Source organism: Ixodes scapularis, unplaced genomic scaffold, assembly GCF_016920785.2.
Source record: "Ixodes scapularis isolate PalLabHiFi unplaced genomic scaffold, ASM1692078v2 PGA_scaffold12__126_contigs__length_90152505, whole genome shotgun sequence".
NCBI classification, from domain to species: Eukaryota; Metazoa; Arthropoda; class Arachnida; order Ixodida; family Ixodidae; genus Ixodes; species Ixodes scapularis.
Window position 1 is genome coordinate 12688217 of NW_024609838.1, and position 17363 is coordinate 12705579.

General features: G+C 46.4%; 1 protein-coding gene across 1 annotated transcript in view; it reads left to right on the plus strand.

The window, feature by feature from the left end:
- Positions 1-12398: 12398 nt before the first annotated feature.
- LOC8034195 (inactive tyrosine-protein kinase transmembrane receptor ROR1) overlaps positions 12399-17363 on the plus strand; it is a 51373-nt gene continuing 46408 nt past the window's right edge. The window contains exon 1 of the mRNA XM_042289420.1: positions 12399-12515. Coding sequence (XP_042145354.1) covers positions 12433-12515 — 83 coding nt within the window. The 5' untranslated portion in view covers positions 12399-12432. The remainder of the gene's footprint in view (positions 12516-17363) is intronic.

The window sequence follows — 17363 nt, forward strand, 5'->3', positions numbered from 1 at the left end:
TCCTAGCGTTACAGCAGAGGTTAACAGAGAAAGAGAATGCTCACGTCCATTACTTGAATCCGCCGCGAAAAGAATTGACTCGTAATCTTAACGGGTTTCGCACCGGTGGTTTGGTTCGGGTAAGAGTTTGTTTATTATTCCGGGTGCCACAGCCCGAAGCTTGCTGCCTTGAGTCCCTGACCGCAGAACGTCGGAACCCGCCCCTGATCGACCGAAATGTCAGCTTTTGTACCAACTCACGCAGTCGCGTGAACTGTTGAAAGCTTTCAGCGGTAGTCTGGCAACTATGGTCAGCGGGCAACATTGGTCGGCGAATTTGGGTACGCCAGACAGAGGAAAGCCCAACTTGGAAAATTATAAGAGCGAACGATGGAGGAAAAGTGGCCCTCTATTCCTAAAACAAGGTCAGCTATTAATGCGGGAAGGGTCCACTTCGAAGAAAGGTCGGGGGCATCCTGTTCTGAGTCAGCAAGGCGCACCTAGCTGGGCTTTGCTTGTAGGCGAAGTTGAGGGAATTACAGACGAGTTTGGCGGGTCCATGCGTCTTTTTTCGCTGCCTGAAGTTGTGATGCGTGCGAACATCCCGGAGAAAAATTTTCAAAGTGCCAAAATGGCAAAATTTTGGCTTTGGATTGTCGTTTAAAGTGGACTTGGGATTGTAAAACAGGGTTGCCAAACGCAAGTCTCAAAAGATCACGCGTGATCGCCGAGAAACCGCCAGCCGCCTCTCGGTGTGTCCGCTCACGAACCGCATCCGCAACCGCTTCGCGAACGCGGATCCGTTTCCAGTGTGAATGCGCCATACGGGACTCGCCCAGCGCCACTATGAGAGGGACGCAGCTATATCCATCGAGCAAACGATGTTTTATACGGGGAATAGCTCTTCGGGCGGATGTACGTCCCTCCCCTGGGGACGCCATCACTTCACCACGCGGAATGAAACGCGAAAACTCCGCGATTATTCGGTTCGCCGGAGTCCATAACTTGGTTCCCGCCTCTTCCATTCAGTGCCCGGATAAGAAAGAAAATCGGAAAAAATACGAGAAACAAAAAAGAAGAGAAACAGTAGAAAAGAAAAAAAAAAGATAAAGATAAAAAAAAAGCACGGATTCTCAGGGGGACGCTGAAATTGACTTTCAAAAACGCTTCTGGTTTCCGCGGCGCTTGACCCCACCAACATGACCGCGCTCTTCACCGGGTCAGCTCGTCGTCCAATACCACCTACAGAAGGCAAGGCCTGCGCTATGACGTCATAGTTGGAGGACCCCCCCCCCCCCCCCCCCCTTTTCTTCTACCCATTCCACGCGGCAAACACGCTAATATAAAGTGCGACGACGTGAGACGCCGTCATAGCAGCGGACGCGTCGGATGCTGCGTAATACGCGCTTGCCGCAATGCTGCTGACTCAAAGTAGGTGGCGCTGCCTGGGTCCACTTTTGATGACGTTTTTGGGGAGGGTATGCCGCCGGCCTTGTTTTCTAGCCGGCGTTGGCTCATCCCCCTCCCTCTAGCCGCGATGACAGCGTCCAACGCCGAAAAACCACCGTGGCCTCAACGTCCGACGGCGGGGAACGATAGTGAAAATGTAAGGGAAGTCTGCGTTTTTATTTATATATATATAATTACCTTATATACAGCCTTCGACCTCATCATCAATACGGCAGCCGTCAAACTTATACCGACTCTTTTTGCGGCGCTGACGTTTGCGCTGGAAGACAGCGTTCAATATATAAGGCGACCCTGACTGACCGTACCTCGTTGGAGTTTAGGCCGATGCTGATAGGCTGTCGTCGACGATTAGAATTGTGATTACGGTCGTGGCGCATAATATATACAGTTCCTCATATCGGCCGGGAAACTTCGATATGAAAAATGGGAAAGCAGGTATGAGAGGGTGCCTTTGTCTTTTCTTTTTTTTTTTTTTTTGTCTTTTTTTACAGCGGACCTGTTAAGGGCTAGTTTCCCCAGGATCGTGTCCGTCCTCAAATGACCTGATGACACAGAACTCTTGACAGCTAGCGCCATCTATAAGCGACGGCGGCAACCCGACAATCGGCTGGCCATTTGTCTGGTTGCCGCCGTCGATCATAGATGGCGGCAACCTTTCCAGCCTTTTCAACTCTGGCTTGTCGACTTATTTATTTATTTATTTATTTACAATACCCTCAAGGCCGTGAGGGTATTGCGGCCGGCCATTACTTCATTCCCACCATAGTACAGCTTAGCTGGTCTTCCTTCCTCACCCCCAGTGGAAAGGGCAGTGATGTGATTGCTGCGCCAATTGCGCCAAACTGCGCCAAGGGGCTAACCCTGCTACATCCTGCTACATTTTGCCAAAATGTAGGTAATCTGCGCCAAGACTGCGCCAAAGGAGCAATTTCGGTCGCCTTTCAAAACCGAAACTAAACTGAGAACCGTAAGTGCGCATGCGTCAGCTAGGTGGCGTAAGCGGCCGCCCGACACTAGAGTTCCTGTATAGGCTCCCTACGGGAGCCAGAGTTGTGTGTTCATCCCCTGCATGGCATGTTGATCCAGCGTCTCACGTGACTCAATTCGGCAAGTAGCAGCGCCGCGCGTTCGAGGCGCGCGGCGCGCTCAAAAGCAGTGGAATAACGGTGGAACGTTCGGCGGGGCGCGTGCAACATCTACTTTCCTGCACGGCACTTGATCCGGCTCCTCACGTGATCGGATCTTGGCGAATAGCGGCGCAGCGGCACGTGGAAAACAGACGCGCAACTCTGGCTCCCGCGGAACTCTACCCAAAACAAAGTACCCTGCATCAATCGTCCATCCGGTATTGCATGTTTTTACCCTTCGTCCTAACCTCCTTGCCGCCGTCTCGCGTTTCGCGCCCTCATGCCCAACGTTGCCCATGCGCTTGTACCTCGTCGTCTCGAAAATCTCGTTTTGCGTCTTTTTAAATTTTTTTTCAACGATAGAAGCGGGCGTGTGCGGGCGCTCCGACGCTATTGTGCCGGGTGCCAGCCATGCCGTCATGCTGTGAAACAAAACCACGTTTTTTGGGCGGCGAGAGTTACTTTGTGAACTGAAACGTCGTTTCAGTTCACAAAGTAACAGTTTCAGTTGTGAACTGAAACGTTGTCGTTCCCACGTCACTGCAGATATGGCGCTTTCTAAACTTGTTCATCGACATTCCCGGCCTTTTTTTAAATCATACTCTACTACAAAAAAACTCTCTCTAACTCAACGACTGCTTGTCGAAATATTAATTACCTCGGTTTCTCTCGGTGGACTTTCTTTCGAGAGGGAGCCCGGTACGTGAAAAATCTGCCGCGAAAGTAAGTTGGTGAAGAGAAGTGAGCTAAAGCAGAGAAGGCAATGGTGTGAACCCGCACATCGCGCTTGTTTGTCTCGAGTTTGGTCGTTGCACAAAGCGCTCCAAGAACGTTTTGACCCTGGCTCGCGATGTCATGCATCGATGCGCTCAGGTTCTTCTTTTCTGTGTGTTTAGCTTGTACATCGCTTGGCGGCCTACCAAGCACAAACCGCTCAACTGTTTTTTTTTTGTTTTTTTTGTATGCTAGACAGTTACATTTTGCTTACTATTTTGGGAACCACTTGGTTTTGGGAACCAGTGCCCTTCCTTTGTCCATCAATTAAAACAAATATTTTTATTTTTCTAAGAATATCTGCTTCAAAAGCCACTTTTGCTGCTCCAAAACACTGTTCCGGCTGCTCCAAAATCTGCTCCAAAATGGCTCAGGCCAATCACATCACTGAAAGGCTGAAAGATTTTTTTTTTTTAATAAATCATTTAAATATTGACGAATTTTGTCCCTTCTCTATCTGTGATTCACAGGCGGAGTTGGTAAGAATCGACTACTTTTCTAAATTCTTGTTGAGTAAAGTACGTTGAGCACGCAGAAAAACGCGGGATGGCTAGACTGTAACTGGAAGTGTGGACAGTCGGGGACACAATCAGTTAGAACATGTCAACGGGTTAATGATGATGATGGTGATAACGATGATAATCTAACTGTTCCCTTTGAATCGGGCGGTTTCGTTCGAACGCGTATATGATTCCGATATTGACGATAATGCGGCATTTTGCTTTGCACTGTGTGTCAGCTCGAAGAAGAAAAAAATTGGGCCCCAGCCAAGAAAAGAAAAAAAAATCGCTCGTTGGCGCCATTTGGTGACGATAAAATCAACTTTTTTGTCACTCGGAGGTTGCTCCAAAGCGTAATTTTCGGAGAAATGCAATAAACGTTTGTTCCACCCCAACCCTTTCTTACTTAGGCTGTCATGTTAAATTGGGCTTTTATGTACGAGCATCTTCCATACATGTTCTAGTTGTGTCCACTACTGTATACAACATTGTTCTACTTTACATACCGCAATGTCACGTAACGATTCCGTATGTCAGGGAGTAAAAAAGACGAACGAAACGATGCGATGATTTTACCGCTCGTCGGCTTCTCGACGTTTGATCTAGAAACTTTGCGCTTGTCGGAAGTGTTTTTGATGGATGCTGACAGATCGAGCTTGCGCTCACGTATCGTTGTAAAAACAAAGTTCGAAAAAAAAAAAAAAAAAAAAAGGTGATCGCTGACGATTTATGGCCGCGCAGCGCCCAGCTGTCCGCCCTCGTCTCGATCTTGCGTGATTGGTGGCGTTCTGTCAAGCGAGAAATATTTTCGAGGACGTAAACATATTCGGCGGAAACTTTTCCGAGGTAAAAATGATTATTCGATGATATGGCACTTCCGCTTTTTCGACTACCGGCTTCCTTTTGCTCGTTCTTTTTTTATTATTATTATTTTTGTAGCCTTTCTTTTTCAGTGGAGTTTGATTGACAGGTCGCAGCCAACGCCCCGAACGCTGTCCCGTAAAATATTCAGCGCTTCCCCACAATATCTAATATTACGAAGGGGAAAATAAAATTCTGCCAAAATTCGTTCTGAGTTTACCTTTCTCAATAATCTAACATAGATATAAGATGATCCTGCAATTAATGCAAAGGTGCGAGCGAGCTGGACGAGAATGCCGAAAATTTTTCCTGTAGAAGGAGAACAAGGAGGACAGAGGACAAACACGAATCTCCAAACACAGTTAGGTGACTGTGCGTGCCCGAAAAAATTTCCACCTGGTCCTGGTATCGAAACAGGGACCTCTCCCTTTCCGGTGGAGCGGTCTACCAACTAAGCTAACCAGGAGTTAGGCGTTAGTACAGCAAAGGGTCTTATCAGCTGCCAAAGAGGGGCGGGCAAACCTCCTTGGTCCCCTTCTCGAGGGATTATTTTCGTAAACGTACATACCTTTCCCGTAAAGATAGCATCAACTCTTGTCTTGTGTCGACGCGTAGCCACAGAATAGTAGTAATCATTTATTAGAAACAATGCGGTCAGCTAGCATTCAATGATTGCTCGATAGCTACGTCATGACCCGGAAGTGGAAACGAATTGACCCTTTCCAAAACTACATCGAGCAACCTTGGCAGTCGCCATTTTTCGGGGGGGGGGGGGGGGGGGAGGTAGTCTGTGACTGAATCCGAGTCTTTAAGTAGTTGCCACAGTAACTACAAAATGACGCCCACTTTAGAAAAAAAAAGTCTACTGTCAAGACCGGTTATAAGGAAGTCAACAGGAATCGGAATTCACTTCGCTGTAGCCGCTATTTCGTTATAACCGAGTTCGGTTAACGAAGTGCAAAAGGAAATGGGAAATCGTGATCGCTTCGATATAGCCGCTATTTCGTTATAACCGACTTCGTTATAACCGGTCTCGACAGTATTCATGAAAAGAAAGGAGGAGGTAGAGATAGCTTCGAAGGATTCGCAGTAGCCACCTCTCCCACGCAATTTTTTTTTAAGTGTTTGCAAACAAAGAATTACAAAAACAACGGCGAAAAAAAAATGAAAACCGAATCAGTCCTAATTGAGCTTACCGAAAGCGCGCCGTTATGCCCAACTGGTTTACAAACAAGACGTAGGCGAATACGAGAAATCGCTTGCCTCGTCTCTTTCTCGTCCGCTTTCCACCCCAACCTGTCCACGAACTCGGAAAAAGAAACAAAAAAAAAACTGAAAGTCGCAAAGGAGCAACAACATCGATTCACACGACTAATGTTCGAGGCGTGCCGCGCACGCCTGTTTTGTTTTCCGTCCGATTGATCGCATTTCCGTGTTTCCCTTCTCCCCACTTATACAATGCAAGAACCTCATCAACTATATGTTTGTTTCTTACACTTGCAGTGTTCTTGTGGAGGTGCACCAATCGTAAGACCATCCTGGTTGTTTCGGGGCACTTTAAATAAAGAATGTCATTATTATTATTTCCTCACTCCCGGTCTCTCTCCACCTACCTACCAGCATCCCCGCGAGATGACAGTACACACCGCCCCGCTTCAAAGTAAAAAAAAGAAGAAAAAGAAGCAACTGATGAAGGTATTCGAAGAGAGGGTCCTTCTTCATCCCTCGCCCACCGTCCACCCCTTTAGCTTTCAGGAAACATACCCTATCTATATGCTAATTCCCATAATGCACTCGGCGTCGATTCAGCCCAGGTCCCTGCCGCTCCCCCCCCCCCCCCCCCCCCTTTTGCTCCCCGTCTCTCCCTTTTACAGCAGGACGCCGGGAGCTTTCCGAAGTGAACGTCAGACCGGATTTGAATCAGCGCCCGGACTAGCGCTTCCATTTTTGGGGCTTTGGCTATGGCTTTGACTTTAGCTTTTGGGCTAAGGGGTTCGGGCTCGGGTTCGGGCTCGGGGGCTTGGGGTATGGAACGGGGAGGGGGGGGGGGGGGGAGCACCCCGCGTGGGGAGCACTTATCCGTCTATTTATGGGTGATTTTGCGTTAGTTTATCGGCCTTATCCGCCGTGCTTGTCGATACGATTTCCGGCCTTCCTTTGAGCGCGCGCGGGCCGGAGCTTTCGCTGACTCGGCGGATATGTAGATGCCCCGCTTTTCTTTGGCGAAAAACAGACAAAAAAAAAAAAAAAACGAGCCGGTTTTTGTTTTGTTTTGTTTTTTAGTTGTTTGTGTACCTAATCTATTTTTGGTGTCTTTTTAGAGGATGCCGTAGAGCAGCCACGCTGGAGGAATAGGCTACCGGGGTCAAACTTGGTGACGACACGTTCATTGCAGTAACGAGCAACTTTGATTACCGGAGAGAATAAAAAAAAAAAGTGGAAAACATGAATATACATGGCCTTACGCCAACTGCTCCACCGCAGTAAAATAGCGCGAAACTGCACTAACAAGCTATCGCCGATTATATAGTCTATAGCCTGACTTTCATAGTAGTTTATTGTATATAGCCTATAGTCTATAGTGTGCTATAGTCTATCGTAGCCTATTGTATTTTATAGCCTATAGTCTATAACCTGACTTATATAGTGCTTTATAGTATATAGACCGACACGCGGGCTTGACGTCACGGAGCTGCGGCGGCGCTGCGATCGCGCCGGAGCCGGGGGTGTGGGCAAAAGCGCGCACGTTTCGCATGGGCGTCATAGCATCTCAGCATGCCGCGAAGCTGTGTTGCCGTTAATTGCACCGAAATGTACAAAAAAACAGCGGAGTGAGTTTTCACAAGTTCCCGGCAGACTCTGAAAGGCCTAGAAGGTGGATAATATGCGTGGATCGAAAAGTATGGTCACCTCGCGCGAACGACAGTTTGTGCGGCAAACACTTTCTTGAAGGCATGTGCGGCTACCATTTCAATCTCCGTCCCGAGGCTTGCTTATGTTCAGGGAAACCGTTGTCTGATCGAGACCACCCGGATTTTGTTCCCGAGGTGTTCGCGCACAAAGCACCGGCCAAGCGCTCGTCGGAGGCTCGTTACGCCCGTGCTACCCAGCAGAAGCTGAACGGCGACAGAACGGCAGTGTTTGTATTTACCGAAAAATGTAACGAAATACGTTACTCGTTACTTGCAAATAAAAGGTACGCGTTACTGAGCTACGTTACCTAAAAATAAAAGGAACGCGTTACCGCTACCGATAAAAAGTAACGTACGTTACTTCTGATTCTGCTTTACTTTTTTTTTAATTATGATTTAACACGTTTTACGGTTTTGACGATACAGGTAATCTATCAAGAAACATTATGTTCATGCAGAAACTGAACATAATTACTTCATCTCTTTTTAAGGTTTCTCCTAAATACTTACGAGAAAAAACGCACAGAAAATCATGGCTTGACGCCTAAAACACGTAAAAAAATTGAAGCGTAATTTCTTTAAGACTTAAGAAGTAGTAACGAGTAACGTAACTACGTTACTTGAAATAGTCACACAAGTACGTCACCCGTTACTGTGTTGAAAACGTAACAAGTGGGTTACTACGTTACTGAAAAAAGTAACGCGTTCCTGGTAACGCCGTTACTTGTAACCTGTTACCGCCAAGACTGCAAAACGGACAAAGCGTTACTGCTTGTCATGCCTTGTGGTCATGAGGGCAGGGAAAATATCATACCTTGACTCGAAGACGCTGTGTGTATTTAATCAATTAATGAATATACACACACTTCCGCGGACCCACAGGCTGCTGATCCCGTGAAACATGAAATGAAGGTCACTGATGGCTGCGCCAATGCACAGCTGTTGTAAAGCACACACTTTACAACAACTGTCCATTCTATTTATTATTATTATTATTATTAATATTACTATTTACAGTCGAGTTTGCGATCTCTGGAGCTCCACAGTTCAGCACACGGCGTGTTTCCTGGCCTCGGAAAGCGAGCAAATCACGCGCTGTACCCGCGAACGCTAAAAATGGGCCCGGCTAGAAGCTGCAGGTTATTGGAACGGACTCTAGCCTTCGGCGATGCTTCATTTTCTACTCTCTCGCCCCAAGATATGCGATGCCGTTGTGTGTGACCTGCTTGCTCGCTCCACCCGCAAACCGAAAAAGGTGCATCGTACACACGGGCCGCCGAAAGCGCCAGGGGCCTTATCCGCTAACCCCAAAGCCGGCTTCGTCCCGAAGATTGGTTCCTCTTAATGCCGAGCACGCAGTTAATTAGCGACTGCTAGAGCGATAACAACGGCGCGAAATTGCTTTCGACTCGAAAACAACCGCGGCGTCCACAAAATCCATCCTAATCGCGATCGTGATCCGACTACCGACGACGCGCTGCCACGCTACAAAAGCAGACGAGCGAATGGAAACGCGTCTGACTGAAGGGGCCGTATACATAACGAAGATAACCGTAAACACCCACCCGAAACTGGGGACGTTGCGAACCTGCTGAGGCTCGAGTTCGACCGAGTTCGACATCTGCGAACTTTTACTGCAAAGTTTCGATACAGGTTCGACTGAAGTTCGACTAACACACACATGCATCGCGGTATCGACAGTCGGCCATGCGTATTTACTATTTATTATGGTTTTACATCATTACAATACGCGTTGGCGTCCAGTGGCGTCACTAGGGTAAGCGGCACCCGTGGCTGTGGCCCGCCGTACCCCCCCCCCCCCCCCCCCCTTTTCACTGCCAACTGCACGCCCCTGAGCGCTACACACCCCCAGCCGTGAACATCTTAGGAAGATCAAATCAAATGTGAACATTGCGCTACAAACTATCTAAGTTTTCATGTGTTGCCTTTAGTGTCGTGTATGGATTTGAAATTGCTTTTCGCGTTGCAAGTGTCTTTCAGTGCAGTAACATATGTAGTTGTGCTTATGTTTTTGTTCTAACTGCTGCCTTATAGGCGTCGGCGGCAATAATGTCATGAGTAGCTGTGCCTTTTATTTTAGCTTATTTTCTCTACGATGTTGGTTTCCCGTCTAAGTGTGTCAGGACCTTGTCAAGCCTTTATGGCGTTAAAAAAAGAAAAAGCAAACTAGTGTACACATTGTTTTTTTCCCCAAGATGTTCGAATTTTCGTAGCAGGAGTCGGGCAGCACTGTTCAAAAAGTGTGACTTTGTGGAACTTCGCCAAAAGTTCGAAGATTTCGCCGAGCCACTCGATCCTCCAGGTTCGCCGAAAGTTCGCGACAACCTTACCATCGAAACCCAACGTGGTTTGGATAACCACCGCAGCGGCGCAACAATTCCTTTTCTTTTTCTGCTCCTCGCTTTGTCTCCTCCATTTTAGATACATAACTTTTTTTCTTTTTTTTTGGCCGAAAAGTGTTTATTGAGCCTTGAATACGTGACCCGCAAAAAAAAAAAAAAAAAAAAAAAAAAGAAATCGCGCGAATCCGTTTTAACGATACCCTTCACGAAGTCGGCGCCGCGAACGAAAGCCGTATCCAAAACCAAATCCAAAAGACGCATTCGGCGAAAGACAATCCAAAGACAATGGCAAGAAAGCGGGCGAAGAGAGGTTACCCGATCCCCCCAAAAGGGCGGGCGCCCCAAGTTTTGCGCCGGTATACGAAACTGTATCGCTTGCGCCCGTTATCTTTTTTCTTAGATCCTTTTTTTTTTATTTTTTGTTTATTTTTTGTGGTTAGCGTGTTGATTCCGTGGATCGCCATTGAACGTCCCGGTCACGTCGACGTTAAAACCCTTTACCGCGTTTGTTTTCTATTGGTTCCCACATATGTTACGTGAGAAGCTTTCCCCAGTGGGGAGCCTATGCTTTCTCTTCTATATCATCGTTATTGGTTTCTTTTTCTCTGTCTAGCTTGTTTTTTTTTCTTTGTTTGTTTGTTTTTAAGGGAAGAAAGGCGAAACCCCTCGTTTCTCATATATATATATATATATATATATATATATATATATATATATATATATATATATGTAGAAAGTTGAGTTCGGGAGTGAGACGTAAAAAACGGGGGAAAAGGATTTTGAGTTTTTTTTGTAAATATCAATTCCTTACGCTTCGGACTTTCCACGTCTTTCTCTTCCTTACTATCTTCCTCAGTTTCTCTCTCACCCTTTTTTTTTACTTTTTATTGTTTTGTTTTGCTTTTAATTTCTTTTGAGTTTACAAAGAGTTTCGCTCATCGAAGTCGCATGGTGGGTGCTAAATTCACAAGACAAAAAAAAAAAAAAAAATAGATAACGATATATTTTTAACACCAAGATACATTTCCCCCTCTCAAAGTCTATTTGTCAGTTGTTTTTTTCTTGTTTTTTTTTGTGTGTGTGTATGTTTTTGCGTGCGTGTTTTGGCTTCACTGACGTTTCCAGACCATCGGCCGATTTGTCCGAGTGATTCCGAACTCTTCCAAAGACCTTCGACGGTTTCTACGAAATTCCCTACTTTAAATGCCGGCACGCCACTCAACTACGAGCATTTTACCGTATAGCCGTTATCGCAGAGACAGCCAAATTGAATACGAAGTGTTTCTGCCAAATGGCGCGTCCCAAGTAATGGCCCGCCCTGAGTTAATATAAGAAAAAAGTAAATAAATTCGCCGTTTTCTATGCAAGTGTTTGAACAAATAAATTTTTTTTCTTTTCTTGTTTAGAACTATGTACTCGCGGAAAAGATGGTGGGGCGTTAAGCTACTGCGGTTCCGCTGCTAATGCATCATACAGACCCAGACAGTGTGCGGACGCTGTTCGGGGCGTGTGTCCTCATTTGTCTTTTAAAACTTGAGCTAGGTGGCGCAAGCTACCGCCCGTTACGAAGGGTATATAGCCATTACAGAGCCGTATATGTAGAGAGTTTGGCCATTCGTTGGGAAGTATAGGAGACAAATGAAGCGGCGCCATTGGCCGAACGCGGGCTGGGCGTGTTCCAGGGCGTCTTCAGAAATTCGAATGTGACCAACCAGAAGCCGGAAATAATACCCTGGCGGTGGTCGCGAGAAACAAACCTGATAACTGCATTGGAGTAACTCTCGATGGCTGAAAATATGGTACACGTAATGTTTCAATCACACTCATCTAAAATGATGGTGGAAGAGTGCGACTAGCGGAAAGATCGACATAATCCTTACGCCAAACGCCGAGCGCCGGGAATCTGCCGTCAGAGCGGTCACACTCTGTCCGCGCAAAACAGAGTTGAGCGGCGCATTCGTTTCTTACATCTTTCTGCATGATCATGATGAAACAAGACGTGCACCCTATTTTCAACCACAAAGAGTTACTACTCTTCACTCTTACGCACTTATTAAGACCATATACGAACAGAGACCTTCGATGATCGATCGGCTCAGAACTGTTTCTCGCTACCACCGCTAGGGGATTCTTTTCGGCTTCTGGTTGGTCAAGAGAGCATGCCAAGCCCTCTTTCCGAGTCTGCCGCACGCCCTGGCTCTGCCCGCGCCTCCCATTGACCGAACTCTCTACATATACGGCTCTGAGCCATTAACATCCATCCATCCGCCCCTGCACCGTGTGAATCGGATTCGCCTCGGTGTCTGAAAAGGGGAGCGTGAATTTTCCGAAGAGATTCGTTTGTTACTGGGAATCTGAGGAGACGGAAGCGGTTGCTGATTGGTCGGTTTCCTTTGACGCATGCGCAGTGGGCATCCCGTGGCGTCGGTCCATCCAGCCCGTGGCCATGCAGCCCGTGCCCTTCGAGTCGTCGGACGTGGACCAAGAGACCAACGAGGTCGCCACGTCCACGTCGGCAACGTCGCACAGGTGAGAACAAAAATGGCGTCCAACTCGGAGTTGACGTGACTCTCCTTCATCGCCTGCACCTGTAATACCTAAAGGGATCCTCTGGAGATCTGTTCGACAGGACCGAGATGAAACTGCCGAGCGGCCGAGCGACTGAGTTTCTGTTTCATACAAAATACAATCTATTCAAAAACATGACCGCATGATTCCCCCCCCCCCCCCCAGATTATTCATAATCACGTAAAAATAAATAAATCAGACTACCTCGAAATTCATCCGAATGAATCACCAAGACATTGCCATAGCATGTACAGTCCAAGTCCATCTGTACGAAGTGATTGATTTTAAAAAGTATTTTTTTTTTCTAGAGCCATAAACAAATAGAATATGCTACGGAATGCCAATGTTTTGTCGGTGCCACTAAGTTCATGTATTGAGAATATTGTGGTATGTGCCAATCATTAAGTTCACCATATTTAACTGCACTTAGTATTATATTAACTCCTTGGTCATTTGTTCATTTTGTTTCTCGCTGATCTTTAAGTCAGATTCATTTAGACATAGTTCTGTGAACGAATTTTTGTTTGTTTTTACGAGCAACGTGTTAGTTTGTACCAGCGACCTGTATGTGCTTCATTGTGTATTTTTCATCCTCCTTGTAATAGCCCTAAAACGGCTGACAGTATTAATAAAGGAAAAGAAACAGGAAGCGCAGTTGAGGTCAACGGGTTCTGGATTTTATAAACAAACAGGCGCCATGTTGGATGCATATGTTCTGCATTAAAATCGCCAGAGTTTCTAAGCTGTTTGGTTAATACCCGTAAAACAAACACGCGAATGTTTCTTTTTTTTTTTTTCTTTCACAGCGGAGCTGTTAAGGGCTAGTTTCCCCAGAATCGTGTCCCCCGCAAAAAAAGTGTCGACACCAAACTCTGGTTGCCGCCGTCGCTCATAGATGGCGCAACCTTTCGAGCCTTTCCACTCTGACTTCATTCCCACCATAGTACAGCTTCTCTGGTCTTCCTTCACCAAAATAAAAAAGCTAATTTTTTTTTTTTTTGGAAAGCAAATAAACTTACGATAGACTAGTTGCACAAGCTCATAGCTTTAGCGGGTACTTCCGCTGCACGAGCATTAGCACAGACGAGCCACATTCTTTGCAAATACGTGGTGTTCAGTGCTGCAATCCGGGCTTGCGTAAGAAGAAGTATACAAATTTTCTTGGGTGAAATTCCAGCTTGTAAACTGAAACAAAGCGACTTTGCTGCGAACGCAGATCGGCAACCTATAGCCATAAAGAAGCCCAGCCACGCGGCCAGCAACAAAACGAACAATCGAGCATTTGGCAGTTTGTTTTTTTTAGCGTAGCGTTATCGCAGCTACCGTACGGAGGAGCAGAGCTACCGGAAACTCGCGTTGCACCTTCGAAGCATTCTCGTGCCCTTTTTTATTTTATTTTTATTTATTTTTAAATACTGTACACCCTATTGGGTGCAGTACAGGTGCGGCACATACAAATAATAGGATACATAACACAGATATGTCACTTCAAAGCACAGCCGCACTTTTTCACATCATGCCTCTCACGAAGTGCGGCGAAGGTAAGAAACTGGGTACAAAAAAACACGCGTACAAATTAATATAATTCCATCAAGCACCACAATCAACGACATTTCCAGAAGCATATATTGCCATGCCCAGTTGAGCTTGCGGTAACGCTACGCTAAAAACTACCCATTGTTCCACGGGCAGAAGGGGTTGGACTAGGTTAAACCGTCCTTCATATTATTTTTTAAATTATTTTTGCGGCGTTTTATGAATCATTAAGCGCTGCGGCGGAAGGAACGACGACGCGTTACTAGGCGACGAACCCCGCCGCATTGCACGCCGAGCACGTTCCAGAGGCCCCCTCCAGAAATAGCGTCATTAGAAGGGGCCAAATAAGAAGGAATTCCTTTCTCGGAGACGCTGCCGCCAACTTGCAGGCACGCACCCTTGGACCCCAACTTCTCGAAACCTAGAACTATACTATAACGCGTCGTTCATCAGTCCGTATAAGCTGACAGTGCGCTGGAAGCCACGTGCTCCTGTGGACCAATCAGATCACGCGGCTTGCACTGACGTCACTTCCGCGGCCATCGTGGTGTGGTAGCTTCCCTGCTAAGCGGACACGTAGTGCACTTTACTGAAATAAATTAACAAATTATTACTCGTTGCTCGCTTTAAAAAAAGTAACTATAAGTAGAAGTATGACGCGTTACTTTCTCATTACTTTGAACGTGTCGTTTTTCTGAAGCGGTAGCCGCCTCTCAATATATAACCTCGCTGTTGAAGGCATTCATTTCGGGATAACTTTGGCTATAGTTCATGACGTACCTCGTGCGCATCTTTTTTATTATTTATTTTGAGTTTTTTTCCCGTCTCGAAAATTACAGGACCGGGGTGAGTGAGAGCTAGAATGGGAACACTTTTGTTGAACACGTTCTTTTACGAAAGTAACTCTATTCCGTAACCGGTTAAGAGCTCAGGAAATAACAGAAATACGTTACTATACTAACTCGCTACTTCGTTTCAAAAGTAATTAGATACAAGAAACGCGTTACGTACCACTCTGCTGCTAAGAAAGCGTCTATAATCAAAATAGTGCACAGTAATGACAAATGAAAAAATGCGCGTATTTGCTCAGTTAGTCCTCGAAAATGTTTTCTATATAGCGAGGGATACATAAGGTAAAGAACAAGATTCCTATGAACGAGACATGACTCCTCCTAAAGCGTACGTTTCGCATTGTCAAAACCTGTTTTTCTCGTACCAAAGCGAGTAGGAATGACCACCAGCATGATCCGATGACATCATGTTTACGCACCAACCCAACTCTCCGACGTCACGCCCCTGGGGTGGCGCTGCTGTCGGCACCGCGCATGCGCAGACGGTTCACCGTACTCGGGTCTGCTTTGTGCGCACAGGTGGTGCACGCACCTTGCGGGGGCCGACGCGGGCTCGTTTTTTAAGCGGCGACTTGTTGCGTACTTTTTATATCCAGCCACGTGATTCTCGCTACGGCCTCCGTACCCAGCGCGCGGGGGGTCACGTGACGAGAGAGAGAGAGAGCCGCTTTGATTGGTCCGGCAAGCGCGTAGCTTCCACCGTACTGTCAGCTCAGGGGTGGAGAGGACGAGAGACGGAAGGACTCGGAGAGGGTAGGAAAGAAGTGGAAAGGAGGGAAGCACGACGAAGGCACGAGGTGTCTGGTGAGAGAGAAAGAATAAAAGAGAGAATGGACCGCGGAAATACAGGAAAACGGAGATGCTTGGTGGAACCAGACAGGGGTTTTGGTGGGAGAGGATTATGAGGAGAGGGGGGGGGGGGGGTTGGCAAAAGTGGGGTCTGGGTCTTTTTTGGGCAACAGGGTTCGGACTCTCGGAGGATGTGTACGAGGAACTGCTTTGGCTGGAGATGAGGGGGTTCATGTCGGAGTCTCTTTCGTAGAGGAGCGTCGGTGCAGCTGTTCTCTGTTCCTCGCCTCCATCTTTCATTTCCGCGGAGGAAGGGAGAGGGTGTAAAAGGAGAAGGGTGTGACTGGAGAGTGCGAGCGATAAAGGAGGAGGCTAAGAACGGTGCAAAGCGAACGGGAGAAGTCCGCTTCGTCCTCGTTGGAAAGTGAAAGATGGAAGCGAACGGAAGAATGTGGGAGGAAAAGAGAGAGTGCGAGAGTGCGAGGAGAGATTGGTTTCGCGGTTCGAGTTTGGGCAGTGACCCTAAACGAGCGAGCGTGCGGTCGGAGCCACGCGACGCCGTGAGGTCACGTGGTGAGAGGCCAAGCGTGACGTATTTCACCTCTTCTCAGGATCGGCCCCCGAGCGAAAGGGCCGAATTTCCGTTAAAAACTTACGCGTGATATTTGAATGCGACGACATCATAAAAACAAACAAAAAAACTATTATGAAAGCGGGAGCAAAACATGAAAAGGTGGAACGAAGACGGGTTTCCCCATTTTGGTATTTTGCTGAAATTTTTGTAATAAGTACTTCCGCGCACTCGTTGAAAAAATCTAAAAATTAATTTCTGCGGATTTTGTTCGAGCTGTGATGCTGTTTAGCTAGGCCCTCTGGTTATATAAGGCGTTTTTTTAATTTTTTTTTTTTTTTATTATTAACAATGTATGCCCCAAAATATAAGCGTCACGTTGTCTTCTTTCGTAACGCGTGACGTCGGCAGTTTTGACCGTTCAGGATAGGATTTATTGCAGTAAATTAAATATACCCATAATCAGATTTTCATCCTTTCTATTTTGCAGCACCACCGAAGGCTGAGACAAAATAAGACTAAACTAGATTTTTGCACTTACAAAAATAAAAAAAAAGTGAAGCACGAATGTAATTCGCGCGAGTGAATGTAGCTCGACCTGCGCCAATATTACGGAGATCATTTCTTGCTCTGTACAATTCCGAGACTACAAAAGGAAGTACGCGTTGTGTTTAAATATTCCGGAAAAATGTGTTTAAACAAAAAAAAAAAAAAAAAGAGGCGAAGCTGCGAAAAGCGAAGGCACAAAAAGGTTTTCTTCTCTTATAAGTACCCCCCCCCCCCCTTTTTTTTTAACTTTTTATTGCGCATATTTTACGGTTCGCTCCAGCTACTGTAGACAACTTCGTCCCGATGTGATTTTTAGCTGATCTTTTTATTTCGACATTCGGAGCTTGTCCGTTGCGAAGCAGGTATCGTCTTTTATATACAGACAATTGCAAGCATGGTGCCTCAGTCGTTCATATATATATATATATATAAAGGACCTGATTGTGATTAACAATGCAAGAATATTTAAGCCAGCACTTCAAGGATCTTCTACTACAGGATGGATTCGAAAAT